The following is a 19,145-nucleotide window of genomic DNA, read 5'->3' on the forward strand; positions in this document are numbered from 1 at the left end:
ACTTCTCTATGTCCTAGAAACAGGGATAGTAAATCTTTCGGGGCAAGACCTAATGTAAAATTAGGGTTGGAGATGGGGGTGGAGGAAGGATAAGTGAAGGTGGTGATGAGACATTTGACTAAAGAAGAGAAAGGAAGGACTGACCTTCAAGTATGGGTTAAAGAGGACAACAGAAGAGGGTTGGAGATTCCACCCTCATGGGTGGAACTTAAAAAACAAGGGGATATATTCTGTAGAAGATAATACCCTATCCCCATTGAGGGGCGGAAAGATGTGAAACCAGTCATAGTGGGCATGGAGAAAGACAGTCTCTGAGAACTTTGCATGTTACCCTACAACACTCTGATCCTTCCAGTTAAGAAAACATACTAGCTGGTATAAGACCTGAGAGCCATAAAACAAGTGATCTGCATCTGCCAACCAGTAATTCCTAACTCTTATACCCTCCTCAGAAGGATCCTATATGAATGTAAGTGGTTTAGTATGGTAGATGTGAGAATGTTTTGGGCATGCCCTTGAACCCTGCAAGGTGAGACCTCTTCATCTTTGAATGGAAAAACTCCCAAACTAAAAGAAAGCAGCAGTACTGCTGGTCAGTGCTAACAGATTTTCACTGAGGCCCCAACTTTATTCAGCCAAGTCCTTGAAAAGGAGGAGTTTCAACCACATGCAGAGATCCAGTTATTGCACTATGTGGATGACTTATTAGTCTCATGAAAAAAAAAAAAACAAGGGTCAGACTATTAATCTACTCAATTTTATACACACACACATGTTGTGAGGAGAGACTGGTCCTTAGAGAGGGACATCATGCTTGGGAGGGTGGGTGGAGGGACAACGCAGGAGGAGAAGGCCCTCTATGAGGTGGATTGATTCAGTGACTGGGATAATTGGGATATGAGTGTCAGAGACAGTGCGATTGGCACAGGACAGAGCGGAGTTTAGGGCTGTTGTACACAGGGTCGCTATGAGTCGCAAGCGACTCGACAGCACATACCACAACATATCTCAAACTTTCAGAATAAGAGTCTGATCCCCTAGCTTGGTCTTTCCCAGGAATTTAGGCAGTAGAACACTTAAAGCATGTCCTAATTACAGTGCCAGTTCTGTAACCTGGTAGGGGTGGAGGGATGGAGGTGTGTGGTGGTAAAGAAGCATCCAGTTATTTTTGTATCCAAACTATTAGATTCTGTTTTGAAAGGGTCTTTGGAATGTGTCCAAGTGGTAGCTGCCATTGCCCTACTGGTAGAAGAAAGTCGGAAGATGATCTTTGGGGGAGCCCTAATTGTGAGCACCTCACACCAGGTCAGAAAAATCTTAAATAAAAGGGCAGGGAGATGGGCGATAAATTTCTGAATTCTAAAATATGAAGCAATATTACTAGAAATATAGGACTTAGTCTTGACAACTGAGGGTAGGTTAAACCCTGATAATTTTCTCTGTATAGGGAAGGGAGGCTCAGAGGCCCCTGAGTGTAGCTGCCTGGATATTATGGAATACCAAGCTAAAGTTAGACAATACCTATAAGTGATTCCTCTGCTGTTCATGGATGAGTCCTCCTGAGTGACTGGAGGAAAAGATAATGGCGATATAATACAAGATGTGGTATATCAGTCCCTTTATGAGAAGAAGAAATTAACTAATAATTGGTCAGGGCAAATTTGTAAGCTCTATAGTCTTGATTGAGCCCTAAAACGTCTTGGGGGATGAGAAGGCATGGTTTACACGGACTCAAAATATACTTGGTGGTTGTTCATACTTTTGGCAAGATTTGGAGGGAACAGGGCTCGTGAGCAGCAAAGGAAAGGCATTAGTCCATGGGACTTTATTTAAACAAGTCTTAGAAAGCTTCTTTACCCTCACAGAAACAGCAGTGGTTCATGTAAAAGGACATCATATGGGTAGTAGCACAGAAGCTGCGTTATCTGGCTTGCAGATGAGATGGCTACACAAGCCTCCCTGACCTAATACCCAGTGTTTCAGAGATAACAGAAAGACCCCAATTCACTCTAGAGGAATAAGCCAGGTCTGGGCCACCTGGATTGAGGATGGGCAGTGAGTTCTCTAGATGTGAAAGAGATGATGAGCCCACGCAAAATAAGGGAATTATTGTCCACACTACATAAAGGTAGTCATTGGTCCACAGGCTGTGTGTGATGCTGTGTTAAGGAACTATGGATGTGTAAGCACGTAGGCTATTGCCAGCAGGTATGTGAGGGCTGCATAACCTGTCAGAAAATCACTAAGAAGGTACTCTGAAGACACTCTGCTTGGGGTGGGAATGGTGAGGTCTCTAGGGCTGAGGCCATTCCTGATCATGGCCTGCCCAAGTAGGGAGACTCAAATATCTGTTTGGTATAGTGGAACATCTTTCTTTTTGGATAAAAGCCCACCCTTTGGCCTCTGTGACTACAATGGTATTATCAAAATCTTTTTGAAACAGGTTAGACCTAGATTTGGTCTAGTAGAGAACAATGATTCAGAAAACTGAAACCACTTAATTCCAGAGTACTGAAGGGAGTGATGGCAAGTTTAGATACCAACTAATATTATCACAGTCCCTGGACCTACCCTCCTCAGGAAAGGTAGAAAACAATGAACTAGATTCTTAAAGAGAAGATCACAAAACTAGGCTTAGAAACCAAATTATCCAAGGACAAAGTATCTCCCCATAACCTTACTCTGAATCAGAAAGGCCCCAAGAAAGGACCTAGGATAATCCCCTTATGAACTAATGTATGGGCTCCCCTAACTAGGTTAAGACCACAGACATGACCATCATGGATCAGTTTCTGAAGAATATGTGCTGGTTCTTTCCACTACTTTGTCAAATCTCAGGTTAAAAGGGCTCCTGGCTCAAACCTCTCTCCTTGAAATCACTGTTCAAGACTTTTGGCTGGAAAACTTGGTGCTGATTAAGTCTGGGAAAGAAGGAAAACTTCAGCCAGACTGGGTGGGCTCTTCACAAGTGCTGTTGACAACTGAGCAGCCATTTAGACCGTGGAAAAGGGGTAGATTCACTATATTTGAATAAAGGGTCTAGTTGAAAAGGACAAAGAGAGAAGTGGTAATCGGTGGGAGGTATACCCTTCACCTAGGGAACTCCTTAAGGTAACTGTGAGGAGGGTCTAAGAGAATATTCCACAACTATCCTTCCCACGATGATGAGGTTGTTTTTTTTATGATGAGGTTTTGTTCCAGAGAAGTCGGCAAGCTAAAATGGGTTATTACATTAGAAATACTACAGAGTGTCCTGGGCACCACCAGCATCCTAAGTTAGATGAGTGATTAATGTAACCAAAACTACATCTGCCCTAGTCCTTTTGCTTGATTCTTACCAGGTCTTATCATGTGAAGACAACTAATGAGCTCAGATAAATACTTATGCCCTAAAAAGAAGACCCTAAACAAATGAGTATTTGCTGCATCCTCATGTTCTGGTTGGAGAAAATGTATGGTGACATTCAGACTGAGGGATGGACATACAATCTGTCATCCTCAAACTCCTGTAATGAATTAAAGGAAAAGATACACTTTTATAAGGGTGAAACATTCTCACCCCAACTGTAGTGAGCTAGAGTGTAACCCTTTACTACTGTCCATCAAGACTCTGGCTACTTTGGATCAATGATCACTAGTTACTAATTGGGTATAAGAATTGGGGTGAAAAAGAATGGGCACAGACACCCTTCGGAGGTTGATGCTCAAATTAGTAACTGTTTCAACACTTAGTCCCCAAGCCACTTCTACTCCACCAGTCAACAATGACTTCCAGTCACTTTATAATGACCCCCAAAAGGCAGAAGTGACTGAAGTGAAGGTCTTGAAGGAGAAAGAAACAGGATATGGAAATGTGAATGCTTGAGTAGAACGGGTAGAACATTCAGCACAAGCTCTGAACAGAAGTTAACTGCTATGCCTGTGTAGCTGGTCAACCATAAGCACAGGTGGTTCCCTTTTTCTTCAGTGGGACTGGGATCCAATAATAATGTACCGCATGATGGCTCTGTACCAGGACAAGAATGCTTGGGGAAATGACACTTGAGAAGCTGTTGTTGCTCTTTTCTATACTGCAAAAGTTGGACCCGAGAGTGAACCCCTATTCTCCACAGCGTGGATGAATCACTCTTCTTACCTCTCAAGGCAGGGAGAAGAGTTCACAGTGCCTGCAGAAGAACTGACAACTTGCACATACGTCTGAAATATTGATGTTGAGTCTAGCAATGGCAACTTTTTGGCCTTTAGATTATCCTGGACAGATGTCTGGTGGTACTGTGGAAAAGGGAATCTCTGAGATCTGCTGCTGTCTGATTAGTCTAGGACATGTGCTCTGGTCCAGCTGGCAATTCCTTTCACCCTCTGTTCTGAGAGTAGCTGGAACACAATGGGAAATTCTGGGCCTGGAAATCCTTCTTTAGATCCTTAGATCCATATTTATAGTGACTCTATCTGAGTCCTTAGAAGGGTTTCTAATAATTATGTTTGCACCTAAGAATCAAGATAGGTGCAGCATTTAAAAGCATACTTTTCCAGTGGTCTACAATAAATATGAATGTAGGTTGGATCAACTGTATTTACTATAACCAACAAAGTTTCATAACAGAGATGCCCTACAAGGGGTGGCTAGCCAGATAGATGCCATCAGTCTGACAGCCTGAGAAAATAGGATGACATTAGACATGATGATGGAAGAAAAGTGTATGTGCTAGGAGGTAAATGCTAGGAGGTAAGTATGATAGCTTCATCCCTAATAACATAGTTTCTGAGGGAACTATAACAAATGTCCTGTAAAGATTAAACACTCTGGTCAATGAACTGGCAGAGAATTCAGGAATCAGCAACCCTTTCACTGAATGGATGGAAGGGTAGTTTGGCAAGTGGGAAAATACAGCCACTTCTATCCTCACTTCTTTCATAGTAGCAGCAAGAATCTTGACAGCTATTCGGTGTTGTACCACACCTTTTTTCTGAGGTACAGCCCAAAGACTAAATGAGAATGCCATCATAGTTTACCAACAAATCAACATAATACTAGAGACACACATAAGTAACACTCCCTATGATGAGGATAGTCAACAGACACTAGAGAAGTTTGAAAAGTATAGATAATGATAAGACCAACAGAAAAATTCATTTCTGTATGAAACAGAAAAAGGGGCATTTGTCAGAAATAGAATTCAGGCTGGCCCATCTTCAGACTAAAAACAAGGGCAAGGGTAAAAAGTCCCAAGCTGACCCAAAGGAGACATAAGCTATTAAATGACATAATATGCCTCTGGAATGTGTACATAAACAGGATGAAGGAAGATGGGGGAATCAGGGAAAAGGAGTCATAAAAAGAAGTGAAAAGACTACGTGGTATCAGGAAGACTGTTAACCCCACAGTACTCAGCCAATGAAGAACCAGGGGAGGGACTTGTGAGCTAGTGGATGAAGATTTGTGGGGGACTATGAAAGACATGATGGACTATTCCTTTTTCTGGGTTTGTTGTTATTGTTGGAACAGACCCATAGGTAACCCTCTAGTCAGTTTTCAGAGGCGGTAAACCGCATAGGAAGAGAACATCCATCCTCCTGAGCAGAAACTGGTGAATTCAAACTTTAAGCCTTTGAGGGATAGAAGTGTAGCAATGAATGAATGGAAATCCAAAATCTCTGTAAATGCTCATTAAAATTATTTAAAAAACAAAAAAAGCCTTTGAATCCACCAGCTGCTCCACAGGAGAAGGATGGGCAATCTCCACCCTTGCGAATTACTGTCTTTGAAAATCTGTTGGAGGTCGGCTATAGGTTAGTTCCAACTTTCTGCGTTTAAGTGCCCAATTTTATAAAATTGAGCAATAATGCCTTGCTCTTGCTCAAATGAATTGGGATTGGATTTCTCGAGTGTTTGTTGAGCCAACACTTGGGGCAATTTATCAGTGACCTCTTAAGGGATAAAGTGGTACACTTCAGGTCTCCTCACTAGGGACGCACTGGGGAAAGTTTCTTTTTTTTTAGAAAGTTCTTAATTGGGGGATTATACTAACCCGTCAGTTGTCAAGAGGAGCTGAGACAGTGCCCAGGGTATTGATGTTTCTCATAAGCACAAGTTAAAAGTTGAGCTCCTATCCTCCCATAAAATTGAGGAAATAGTATCATCCTCTCTGACTGATTATATTTAAAAGATGGCTTCTAAGGAGAGAGGAGTCCCTGAGAAGAGGCTCTGAGATATGTTTGATGAAAGATGTTTCAATTCCAAAGGGGAGAAAAGAGGTTCTGCAGCCCTGCAGCTGCCTGCCCCTTTATCTGAAGGGCAGGAAAGTTATGGTTTTATAAGAACGTTTCCTTATCTATCAGGCTAAGGGGATGTGTGCCAACAAGAATAATTCCCTTATGCAGAAAGTGACATGCTTGACTCATGACTCCTGGCCTTCCTGAAACTGTTTCTGCCTCTGTAAATTCCCTCTGCTGCTTTGAAAACTACCAATGAGAAAACCCCACAATTTCTCCTTTGTCCATTTCCTATAAAAAGCCCAGGCCAAGGGAGGTCTGGTGGCCTAGTAGCAAGAAGCTGTGCTGCAATCCCAGAGCTATGTGGTTCGAATCCACCAGATCCTCTGCTGGAGAAGGAGGAATAATCTCCTCCCGTACCAGTCAGATCTGATTTGACGGTAAACACACACACACACACACACACACACACACACACACACACACAAAATAAATAAATAAATACAAGAAAATAAAATAAAGAAGTAATCTTTATAAAAAAAAAAAAAAAAGCCCAGGCCAAAGCAGTGCAGGATGCCTGACCACTTTGGACAATAGTCCCTTGAGGCTCCACCAAAGAATAAAGACCTTCCTCTTTATAACTCAGGTGTTCAGGTGATTCTTTTTCTCCCTTGGGTCTGATGTTTCTGCAACACTAGGTCTTTGAGAAATTACATTCTTAGTTTCAAAAATTGGCAAAAAGGAACAAAGCCTTTAAAAAGAATTTTCCTACATTTCAAAGAACCAGAAAATCAACTTACAAGTATTAAAACTGTTTTTAGAAAAAGGAGAAGGGGAAATCTTTTTGTTGAAAAGGAAGAATTAATAAAACATCATTCTAATTTTGTATTTGGGCATATAGCATGTCTGTGAATAACTCTGAAAGTAATACTGTGATTATTGATTTGGGGTTAAAAAAAAGAACTTCAGTAAGTAGAAAAATTCACAAACAAAGAATCAAGGAACACTCAGGACTGCCTATAAGGGTTTATAAGAAGTTGTGGAGGGGGAGTAAAAGCTATTAGAATGAAATCAGCCATAAGAGAAGCTAAATTGGACACAACAAAAAATACATACTTACTTCCAAGCTCCTAGACCTGCTTGCCACCCATCTGCAAACATAAGTGCCAAATTCAATACCTTCATTATGGCTTCTTTAACAAAACTAACCTGGAAATTAAAATCATGGACAAAGTAAGAACTTTACCTTATGATTTTCACATTGACATCAATATTTTTTCCCTAATTTAAACAAGTCACAGAAAAAGATCACAAGGCCAATGAATGTCTTCTATGTTTAAGATAAGGTGCTAGTCTCAGAAAAGAATCCACTGAAATCTGGCCCATGCATACACTGCTACCACACGAGGCATTATTAGCAGTACAGTCCAATCAACTGAGCACACTACCATTTCTTGAAATGGCCATTTTAATTTCACCAGCAATATGGGTCAAATAATTACAAGGTATTGTTCTACAGCTGCAAATAAAATTTTCCAATTGAATGCAAATGTAATACAGAGTGAATGCAGAGGCAAAGCTGATCAAACAGTTTTCACAGGTTCTTCTTAAACATAAGATCTAGTAATGTGATACAAATTTATAATCAAGTTGATCTGATCCTTCTTTAAAGAACATTCCACAAAATAGAAACTTAAAAATGATAAAAGCCCAAAGTGAACAAACTTTATTTGCCCAGCTTAATTCTGTGACTTAGCAGTAAAATTTCAAGGTGGCAACTCATGTACCTTTTCTCTTAGGAGACATCGATCATGGATAGTTGACAGATATCTATAGTGAATTTTAATCAATTGATCTAAATCCTTGGCTTCTTCAACTTGATGTTGAAATTCCAGCCCTGTACTGTGAAGAATCTTTTGAGAGAAAGAGAAAAAGTTTAATCAACAGATTTTTCTTGGAGGATTTATGTGCACATAAAGAATTTTTTATTAGCTTCGATTCTTCTCAAACTCTGAAATAATGCAACTATGAGATAATGCAATTAAAAGACCATGACCTGACTCAGGCCATGGTCTTTTCAATTGCTTACTATGCATCTAAGAGCTGTACAAAATGACAAAAGAAGAATTGATACCTTTGAGTTGTGATGCTGGGAAAGAGTACTGAACATACCATAGACTGCCAAGAAAACAAACAGGTTTTTCCTGGAGAGAGTGAAAATAGGTTACTCCTTGTAGGTAAGGATTTTGAAGCTCTGTCTCACATACTTTGTACGTGGTTCTCCTTGGAGAAAGACATCACACTCGGAAGCGTGGAAGAACAGTGTAGGAGACAAAGACTGGATCTCTGGATGTGATGGCTTTACACAATGACTGTGGCAATGAGGTCAGGTGTGTCAGAGATGGTGATTTTGGCTGAGGACAGGGCAAGGTTCAGAGCCACTGTTCTTAGGGTTGGGCTGCTATGAGTCATAGCTGACTCAAGGGCAAAGAATAACATCCTTTAAAACTAACCTTGGTGTGTTTATTGTAAAATTATGTTGAGGTTCAGTTATTAAGGGCACTCATTTTCACAAGTGAATGAATGTCTTATTTTGACACACTGGGATGTTGTTGTTGCTATGTGCTGTCAAGTTGCTTGTGACTCATAGTGACCCTTTGTACAGTAGCTCTGAACCCTGCTCTATCCTGAGCCAACCTTATTGTCTCAGACACACCTATCTCCATTACCCAAGCCACTGAGTCAATCCATATTATCGAGGGTCTTCCCCTTCTGGGCTGTCCTCCAGCTCCACTCTACCAAGTATGATGTCCTCCAAGGACTGATCCCTCCTTGCAACATGCACAAAGTATGTCAGACGGAGCTTCACAGGGGTAGGAAAACGAAGCAAATAAATTTAATGTACATGGAGGAACTCAATTTGGAGAAGAATCCTCTGAAAATGTTGAGTTTATTATAAGTATTATATTTTTTATTATAAGTGTTATATTTATGTTAGAAATAATTGAGTTTATATTTTTAATACATTCTATTTTTTAAATGTAAGTATGATATATTTCAAACTGATAAATAATGCAATCTAAGAAAAAACATTTTCTATACCATTTACTTTTAGTTGAGGCTAGTCCTCTGAAGACTATCACTGCAACATGGATTCAGAGAGTACCTCTGATGCCTTATCCAAAAGGGTTTCAAATGTTCACTCCATCCAAGCAAAACAGGTTTTAGAATAAACAAAATTTAAGCTTTAAACGAGTATTGCCTCAATAATACTACCATTGTTAAACTGTACACTTTTCATTTAAAACTTCCTTTAGAACTAGTTATAAGATATAAAAGTAGTTTCATGTCCCAGTCAGTACATGGCACACCAGCTGTCTGGCACATTGCTCTGCGTCTGGCATGCCATTGATCCAGAGCAACAAGCCAGATGGTGGAAGAGACAGCTGGTGTGCCAGCTGGCCCCCCATCTTTGCCTGGAGAAGTCAGTAGGTTCAGTGAGCTCTGCTTGGTATCTGCTTGCTTGCTTGTTTTTATGGTTTGCTATTAGAGGTATAGCATTTATCTTCAAGTTTGTTGTAGTGGGGGAAATGACTTGCATGGTGCTACTTAAGAGTTTGTGTACCTATATGCTTGGTTATTGTTTGCTCTTAAGAGTACCGTCATTTGATGTACTGAGGTAGTTTACTGGCTGCTGTGATGCTGGAAGCTGTGCATCAGTATTTTAATACCAGGGGTCCACCATGGTGGACCTTTCAGAGGAACTTTCAGATTGAGACAGACTGAGAAAGAATAGCTATCCAATTCTGAAATAACGAGCCTTTGAAAACCCTATGAAGAACAGAGGAATATTATTAGACACACTACTAGAAGTAGAACTCTTACACTTAAAGACACTTAAAATAAGGCTGCAATCAATCATCCATTAATAATTGGTACATAGAATGTGTGGTATGTAAATGTAGGAAAATAGAAGTTGTTAAAAAAAGAAATGGAATGTATAGACATTTTAGGAATTATCAGAGAACTGAGAAGAACTGACATTTGTCTCTCTAAATCAGATAATCATATGATTCACTATGCTGAGAACTAAAAAAAAAAAAAAAGAACAGTGTTGCATTTATAGTTAAAAAGGGTGTCATAAAATCTATCTTGAAGTACAATATTGTGAGTGAAAAGATGTTATGCCAGGAAATTTGGAGGACAACTATCTGGCCAATGGATTGGAAGAAGTCCATATTTGTTCCCATTTCCAAGAAAGGTGATCCAACTGAATGTGGAAACTATCAAACAACATCATTAATATCACATGAAAGCAAAATACTGCTGAAGATCATTCCAAAATGGTTAGAATAGTATACTGACAGAGAACTGCCAGAAGTTCACACTGGATGTAGAGGAGGCTGTAGCACCAGGGATATCATTGCTGATATCACATGGATCCTGGCTGAAAGTAAAGAATACCAAAGAAATGTCTACTTGTGACCTACTGACTATGCAAAGACATTTGACTGTGTGGATCATAACAAGTTGTGGCTGACACTGAGATGAATGGGAGTTCCAGATCACTTAACTGTGCTCATGCAAAATCTACACCTGGACCAGGAGGCTGTTGTGTGAACAGGGGAACACTGTATGGTCTAAAATTGAGTAGGGAGTATGTCAGGGTTTAATCTCTCTCCATAACTATTTAATCTGTATGCTGAGCAAATTATTCGAGAAACTGGACACTATAAGGAGAAGTGTGACATCAGGATTGGAAGGAGACTCATCAATAACCTGTGTGATGGAGATGATACATCCTTGCTTGCTGAAAGTGAGGACATGAAGCACTTGTTGCAGAAGATCAAGGAATGTAGCCTTAGGTATGAACTGCATCTAAATGTTAAGAAAACAAAAATTCTGTCTTATTAGCTCTACCTGATGTAAAAAAAAAAAAAACACCAAAAAACAAAACAAAAAAAAAAAAAAACCAAAAAAAACACTGGACCAATAGGCAGTGTCATGATGGATGGAGAAGAGATTGAAATTCGCAACAGCTTCATCTTACTTGAACCCACAATAAACATTCTTGGTATGAGCAGTCAGGAAATAAGAAGATGCATTGCCCTGAGAAAATCTGCAGTTAGGGACCTCTTCAGATTATTGAGTAGTAATGATGTCAGTCTGAGGACTAAGGTATGTTTGATTCAGGCCATAGTATTTCTGATCTCTTGCTATGCATCTGAGAACTGGACAACGAATAAGGAAGACATAAAAAGAATTGACATCTTTGAGCTGTGGTGTTGGAGAAGAGCACTTAAAACCTTATGGACTGACAAAAGAACAAACAGATATGTCTTGGAGAGGGTGGAGACAGAGTACTTTTTAGAGACAAGAATGATGAGGCTTGAAAAGTGCAACAATGAATGAATGGAAATCCAAAATCTCTGTAAGTGTTCATTAAAATTAGTAAAATAAAAAAAAAAGAATGATGAGGCTTTGCCTCACATACTTTGGGCATGTTCCTTAGAGCAGGAATGACGCTGGGAAAGGTGGAGGGTCCACAAAGGAAAAGAAGACCCTTAACCAGGTGGACTGACATAGTGATTGCTGCAATGGACTCGTGTGTCAGGACGTGTGAGGATGGCACAGGATAGTACAGGGTTCAGATCTTTTGCTCACAGGATTGCTGTGAGTTCTCAATTCGACAGCACCTAACAACAACAGGATGTTATGCATACACGTATAAGGAAGATCTGCTAATACAATTTATATTCAAATATAAGGACCAACAACTAAAGCAAAAGAGGAGGAAATCAGGAATTTTGCAAACTTTTGCAGTCTGAAATTGACCAAGCACGCAGTCAAGACACATTAATAATAATTGGTGTCTGGAATGAAAAAGTTGCAAACAGTGTAGAAGAAATAGTAGTCAGAAATTATGGACTTGGTGACAGAATGAGGACGGACTCCAAAGGACTGAATTTTCTACATTCAATGATTTAGTCATCAAAAAGACTTTTTTTCATCAAATAACAAAGATAAACTATACACCTGGATCTCATCTGATAGCATGCAAAGGAATAATGGTATATTACTTCCGCTGTATCTGTGGAAAGAATCGTTGGAGAAGCTCAATTATTAGCAGTCAAACGAGGCTGGGTGCTGAATGTTGAACAGATCATCAATTACTCATATGCAAGTTCCAGAACACTTAATTGTGCTTATACGAAACCTATACCAAGAAATATTCGAACAAACCAAGGAAACACTGCATGTTTTAACATCAAGAAAGGTGTGCATCAGGAGTCTTTGCTCTCTCCAAACTTGTTCAATCTGAATGCTGAATAAATCATTCTGAGAAGCTGGACTTTATGAAAATGGATGTGGTATCAGAATTGGAGGAAGATTCATCAACAATTTTTATTCTGCAGATGAAAGAATCCTGTATGCAAAAAATGAGGAGGACTTGAAGCACTTGTAGACTGAAGACTGTAGCCCGCAATATGGATTATAACTAAACAACAAGTAAACAAAGGTATTCACCACTGGGCCAATAAGCAACATCATGATAGATGGAGAAAAGATTTAAGTTATCAATTATTTCATATTGCTTGGATCCACAAGCAACAACCTCGATACCAGCAGTCAAATTAAAAACCATATTGCTCTGGTCAAGTCTCCTCTCAGGGACTTCTCTAAAGTACTGAAGAGCAATGATGTCAGCATAAAGTCAAAGGTGTGTCTAACTCATATAATGGTCTTTTCAATCATTTGCTATGCACCTGAGAGCTGGAAAATAAAAATTACAGAAGAAAGATCAATGCCTTTGAGTTGTTGTTGTTCTAGAGAAGAGTCCCACGGATTGCCAAAAGAACAAACAAGTCTTGGAGTAAATGCAGCCAGGAGTCTCTTTAGAGGCAAGGATAGTGAAGCTTATCTCACATACTTTGGGCACATTGTTAGGAGAGGTTATTCCTTAGAGAAGGACACAATGATTGGAGAGGTAAAGGGGAAGCAAAAGACAGGAGGACTCTCAGTGAAATAAACTAATACAGTATTGCTGCAATGAGATCCAACATATCAGAGATTGTATGGATCAGACAGGTTTCATATCTGTTGATTGTATGGTTGCTATGAGTCAAATTTGACTCAAGAGCATTAACAGTTTCATTTACTTTGTAATTATGCCTTTGTTTTAAGAAAAACATAATTGCACATCTAAAAACTCCTCCAACAGAGTAAAAAGGGAAGCCACAGATTGGGAAAATATATTTGGTAATGACATGGCAGATAAGGGACTTATATCTAGAATTTATAAAATACTCGAGCACAACAACAAGATAAAGGCAAATAACCCAATTGAAAAATTGGCACAGGATACGAACAGACACTTCACCAAAGACATTCAATGGCCAACAAATACATGAAGAAATGTTCAAAATTTCTAGCTCTAAGAGAGATGCAAATCAAAACAACTATGAGATATCATCTCACCCCTGTAAGAATAGCAAAATTTAACAGAGCAGCAAACAACAAATGCAGGCAAGGTTGTGGAGAAACTGGAACCCTTATTCACTGTTGGTGGGAGTGTAAAATGGTGCAACCACTATGGAAGTCTGTATGGCACTCTCTCAAAAAGTTGCAAATAGAAATACCATTTGACCTAGCAATTCCATTTCTGGAAATATACCCTAAAGAAACCAAAACTGTCACCCAGGCAGAAACCAAAACTCACCCAGGCAGATATATTCACACCCGTGGTTATTGTGGCTTTGTTCACAATAGCAAAGAGTTGGAAACAACCTAAGTGCCCATCAACAAACGAATAGATGGAGAAGCTGTGGTATATTCACACAATGGACTACTACACCTCATTGAAAAACAAGGAATTCATGCAGTATTATTAAAAATGGGTGACCTTGGAGGTCATTATGCTGAGTGAAATATCTCAGTCACAAAAGGACAGGTGCTGCATGGTGCCACTACTGTAGAACGGGACTGACATCAGAGTTGGGGTGAGACTGAGAACAATTGGATAAATTATGTATACTGCACTGAAACAGTTGAGGGAGAGAACTGTTTGAAAGTAATATATGATTGTGTCTTATGGTTATGACAGGAGTCCAGAATGAAGGTTGCATAGTGGAGTGTACTCAGGGAGGGGGATGGTGGTGGATTTCTATACCAATGAAATAATTTTTCTTTTACTTTTCAAAGAGACGTGCAAACTGGGGGGAGGGGTGGCAGAGAGAAAAATGCAACAATGAATGTATGGAAATCCAAAATCTCTGTAAACATTCATGAAAATGAATTTTAAAAAAAGAAAAAAAAAAGCATAATCATATAATTGGGCTACATCATTTTTACATACAACACTAGACTGAGATACTTAGACTAGTTTAAAAAGTGATATAATTTTCAAGGAATAGCTATTTTGTCACTGATGAAATGGAAAGGAACTAAAAATCAATAATTATGTATACTGCATTGAAATGGATGAGGGAGAGAACAGTTTAAAATCAATATATTATAGGGCATTATGATTATCATACGAATCCAGAATGAAGGTTGCAGAGTGGAGTATACTCGGGGTGAGGGTGCAGGGGGATTATATACCAATGAAGGAATTTTTCTTTTACCTTTCAAAGAGAAGAGCATACTGGTGGTGGGGGGAGGGCAGGCGGGGAGAAAAGTGAATGAATGGAAATCCAAAATCTCTGTAAATGTTCACTGAAATGAATAATAATAATAATAATAATAAAATAAATTCCAAAAGAACTCCGTAGTTTCCACCTGTCGAGGACTACGAAATAAGTCTTTGGGATATAAACACTTTGGTATATTTTAGAAAAATTCTCCTTGCTGTCATATTGTTATATAATAAAACTTTTTATGTGCCCTACCTTTACATTTGTATAATTTGTATTTCTGTGGGATCTTCTATATCTATGAATATATTTACAAGTAATTTTCTATGATCAATTGTGTGTAATGCAAAAGAACTGAGACAGCAGACAGATACAAACCCTTGTCATGATGTAGTTGTGTAAACTGTTCACAAAATGCATAAGCTTCACTCGTAAGAGGAACATTCGATGAATCTGCTGTCTTATTGATTTCTTTTGTGGTCCAAATTTAGCATTCATGTTTTGTTGGCGTAGTCCTTTATCCTGTGATTTTTCAGCAGTACTAATCAGTTCTATAAAAGATCGAAAGAATATTTACTAAGATGCCACCCTTACCACTACAAATGAATAAAAAATTTGATGGAAGTAGTTATTGATATTGTCAAAAGTAATGATATTGATTATAAGTATTTATATTGATCAAAAGGCCAAGGCTCCAAGTGTAAGTGACTTTGAAAGATGAAAAATTTCCCATATCATCTTTATTTTTAGTCATGGAGAATATAAACGTCATTAACTTGTCATTAATAAAATTGTACAGAAACGAAAAATATTTATCCTGGCTAAATTCCTAATCAACTATTGTTGCTGTTGTGTAACATCAAGTCAGAACTGAACCATACCTGACCCTTCAGCAGGTTTTCAGAGGCAGTTTAATCACATGGGAGGAGACTGCCCTCCTTCTCCTGTGGTGCAGGTGGTAGATTATACATATAATTTACAAGTATTTCACTTGGAAACATCAATTCTGACATCTGTAAAATTCTTTCTATAAATACATTTCATGGGAGCACTTATCCCAACAAAAATTATAAAAAAATTACTAACCACTTTTTTCAGGGCTAAATTAAAATTGAGAGAAATTTTTATTTTTGGGAAAAAAAAATCTTACCACCAAATAGTAAAACATCCAGACTATACTTCGCCCACTTTATTTGCAATAAAAGAAGGAACACCTGGTTATATATTTTTTGACATTCCAAACTAATAACAATGTCCACAGGCCAAGGGACCTATGGAAAGAAAACACAACAAAACCCTGGAAATTAAAACAGAAGTGATCTATAGCTTACATATTTTAATTTTAACAGAACAAACAATTTAAAAAGAAAAACTTTCAATATATTAAAAAACATTTTAAAAAACTTATAAAATTTTAGCACTTACCTTGTAGCTCAGGGTTAGACCATCTAACATATGAACCGGGAGTTTCTTCTTAGCTGTGTCAACATTTTCAAATGATATAGATAGACTAAATAAAGAAATTTCAGCTTTAGCTTGGGAAAATACTGTATTCATGGAAAACGCTCTTAAGAAAATAAAGTAAAAAAAAAAGTAATTTTACAATAGGAAAACAAACATTCTGATAAAAGCATATATGTTTAGCATAGCCCACAGAATAGAAACTTCAGCTTTAAAATGAAGGAAGAGAGGGAAACTTCTTAAATAACAAGCTTACCTAAAAAAGATAAAAGATACTTAGCAATGCGAACAAGTTGATCATAAAACAAGGCAAAGATATAATGGGACTAGCTTAATTCTGGTAAAATTCAGTAGCAGGCTCAGAAAATGGAGTCTTTTGCTCATGTTCAAGGAAGGAGACTTCTCTACTTACCCTGGAAAGGACTACTGACAAAGGTGAGTGGTCAAAGTGACTACTTCTCTGGACATAGTATAAGACAAAAGTGGTTGGTTGAGAGTCCTCTATTTTAGGAAGCCTGCCCTGTCCTGAGCCAGTCTCACCAATTCTGACACACCAATACCCATTGCCCCAGTCACTGAATCAACCCATCTCCTCCAAGGTCTTCCTCTCCCGTGCTGTCCCTCCATCCATCCAAGCATGATGTCCTTCTCTAAGGACTGGTTTCTTCTGGCTACATGCCCAAAATATGTGAGACAGAGCTTCAAAATCCTAGCCTCCAAGGAGAAACTTGGGTTTTACCCTCTCCAAGATAGATTTATTTGTTTTCTTGGCAGTCAACGGTAAGTTCAAGACTCTTCTCCAGCACCACAATTTGAAGGCACTGATTCTTCTTCTGTCATCCTTAGTCATTTTCCGGCTTTCTAATGCACAGCAAATAAATGCAAAGACCATGGTCTGGATTAGGCGCATCTTAGTCTCTAGACTGATATCATTGCTTTTTTAGCACTCTGGAGAAGTCCTTGACAGCAGATTTCCAAATGCAAATCATCTTTTGATTTCCTGACTGCTGGTGTTTAAAGTGTTGATTGTGGAGCAAAGCAAGCTATAATTAACAACCTCAATCTCTTCTCCATTTATCATAGTGCAGCTGCCAATTTGACCAGTGGTGAGAACCTTTGTCTTCTTGATGTTAAGCTTCAATCCATATTGAAGACTACAGTCTTTGACTTTCTCCAGCAATTGCTTCAGGTCGTCTTCAGTTTGAGAAAGCAAGACTGTGTCATCTGCCTAATGTAGGTTGTTGTTGAGTCTACCTACAATCCTGATGCCACATTTCTACTAATAAAGAACTGCTTTCTAAATGATCTGTTCTGCATATAGATTGAAAAGATATGGAGACGGGATGCATCCTTGAGGCACTCCTTTCCTGATTTTGAGCCATGCACTGTTTCCCTGTTCTGTTGTGAGTACTGCTTCCTGGTCCAAGCACAGGTTTCATATAAGCAAAATCAAGTGTTCTGTGATTCCCATTTTTTTCCAAGGTTAGCCACAATTTGTTGTGATGTACACAGTCAAATGTTTCTTCACAGTCAATGAAACACCGATAAGACATTCCTCTGGTACTCTTTGCTTTCTGCCAGGATCCGCCTTACAATGGCAATAATGTTTCTAGTGCCACGACCTCTTCTAAGTTCAGCTTGTATTTCTGGTAGTTCTCTGTCAATGTACTGTTGCAGTCGTTTCTGGATAATCTTCAGCAGGATTTTACTAGAGTGTAATATTAATGATATTGTTCTATTTCTACACTGTCAGGAATGAAAATGGAAACTCGAAAGCAAAAACCAGCATGTTAAAATTCAGAACATAAGACTGAAACTTCAGAAATATATAACATATTGGAAGGACAAAAGAACAGAACTGAGCAAATGGAACACAGATTTACAGAGATGGAGGACAAATCCTTCAATTCTAATGTCAAAAGAACAATGGGGAAAAAAGGAGGAAGAAAAATAATGAAAATACGTAGGATCACATTAAGAAGAATAACTTATGTCTGACTGGAATTCAACCCAGGAAGAGGAAAACAGTAATCACAGAGGATATGGTTAAAGTTTTGCTGGAAGAAAATGTTTCAAATACTAGGAAAAGGTAGAAGATAGGCATTCAAGAAACTGAGCAAAGTCTAAGGAGGATACAAGGCAAAAAAACACCCATGAAGACAAAGCATAATCAAGCTTTCCAAAATGAAACAAAAAAAATGAATAATGAAAGCAACTCAGAACAAATGAAGAGCTGTCTGGAAAGGAGAACTAAGAAGACTAAGCTCCAATTTCTCAGCAAAAACCATACAGGCAAGGAGGCAACAGGATAATAAATAATAAAACCCCAAAGAAAAAAAATTAGGCCTATATAAGGTGATCAGTAACACAAAGGATGTGATGTGGTCCTTAGAATAATCAACCATACAAGATCTAAAGGGCAGCATTTGACTAAGGAGGAAGCTCTGAGGACATGAAGGAATAAGAAAGGAAAAAAGTAAAATGGAGAAGGGAGGATGTAGAAGAGTGCTGTTACAGTGTCATAAACATAATGTGTCATACTGCTAAACTGAAGGGAACATCTCTCTGGAGGTCTGAATCCATCAGTGGCCACTCCAGATAAAGATGGGAAATTTCCTACCATGGATCCACTATCTCAGAAAACTGCTGGAGGTTCAACTATGAGTCAATTCTGAAGTTCTTCAGTTCTTTTTTTTTTTAAAAAAACATATTGGGGGTACAAGGAGGTGAGGGTTGGGGGCAGAAGAAGTATTGCCATGGGAAAGTCTGCTGTTAGGGACCTCTCCAAAGTACTGAAGAGCAATGGTGTCTCTCTGGAGACTAAGGTGCGTCTGATAC

General features: G+C 38.7%; 1 protein-coding gene across 1 annotated transcript in view; it reads right to left on the minus strand.

Moving 5' to 3' along the window:
• The window catches only part of TUBGCP5 (tubulin, gamma complex associated protein 5), a 166,845-nt gene that overhangs the window by 8,037 nt on the left and 139,663 nt on the right, over positions 1–19,145 (minus strand). Inside the window, exons 17-21 of the mRNA XM_006898596.1 lie at positions 16,272–16,356; positions 15,997–16,117; positions 15,225–15,397; positions 8,001–8,126; positions 7,334–7,422 (exon numbers count right to left, since the gene is read on the minus strand). Coding sequence (XP_006898658.1) covers positions 7,334–7,422; positions 8,001–8,126; positions 15,225–15,397; positions 15,997–16,117; positions 16,272–16,356 — 594 coding nt within the window. The remainder of the gene's footprint in view (positions 1–7,333; positions 7,423–8,000; positions 8,127–15,224; positions 15,398–15,996; positions 16,118–16,271; positions 16,357–19,145) is intronic.

This window comes from Elephantulus edwardii, unplaced genomic scaffold, assembly GCF_000299155.1.
Source record: "Elephantulus edwardii isolate Elephantulus edwardi_28Jun2011 unplaced genomic scaffold, EleEdw1.0 scaffold00234, whole genome shotgun sequence".
Taxonomy (NCBI): domain Eukaryota; kingdom Metazoa; phylum Chordata; class Mammalia; order Macroscelidea; family Macroscelididae; genus Elephantulus; species Elephantulus edwardii.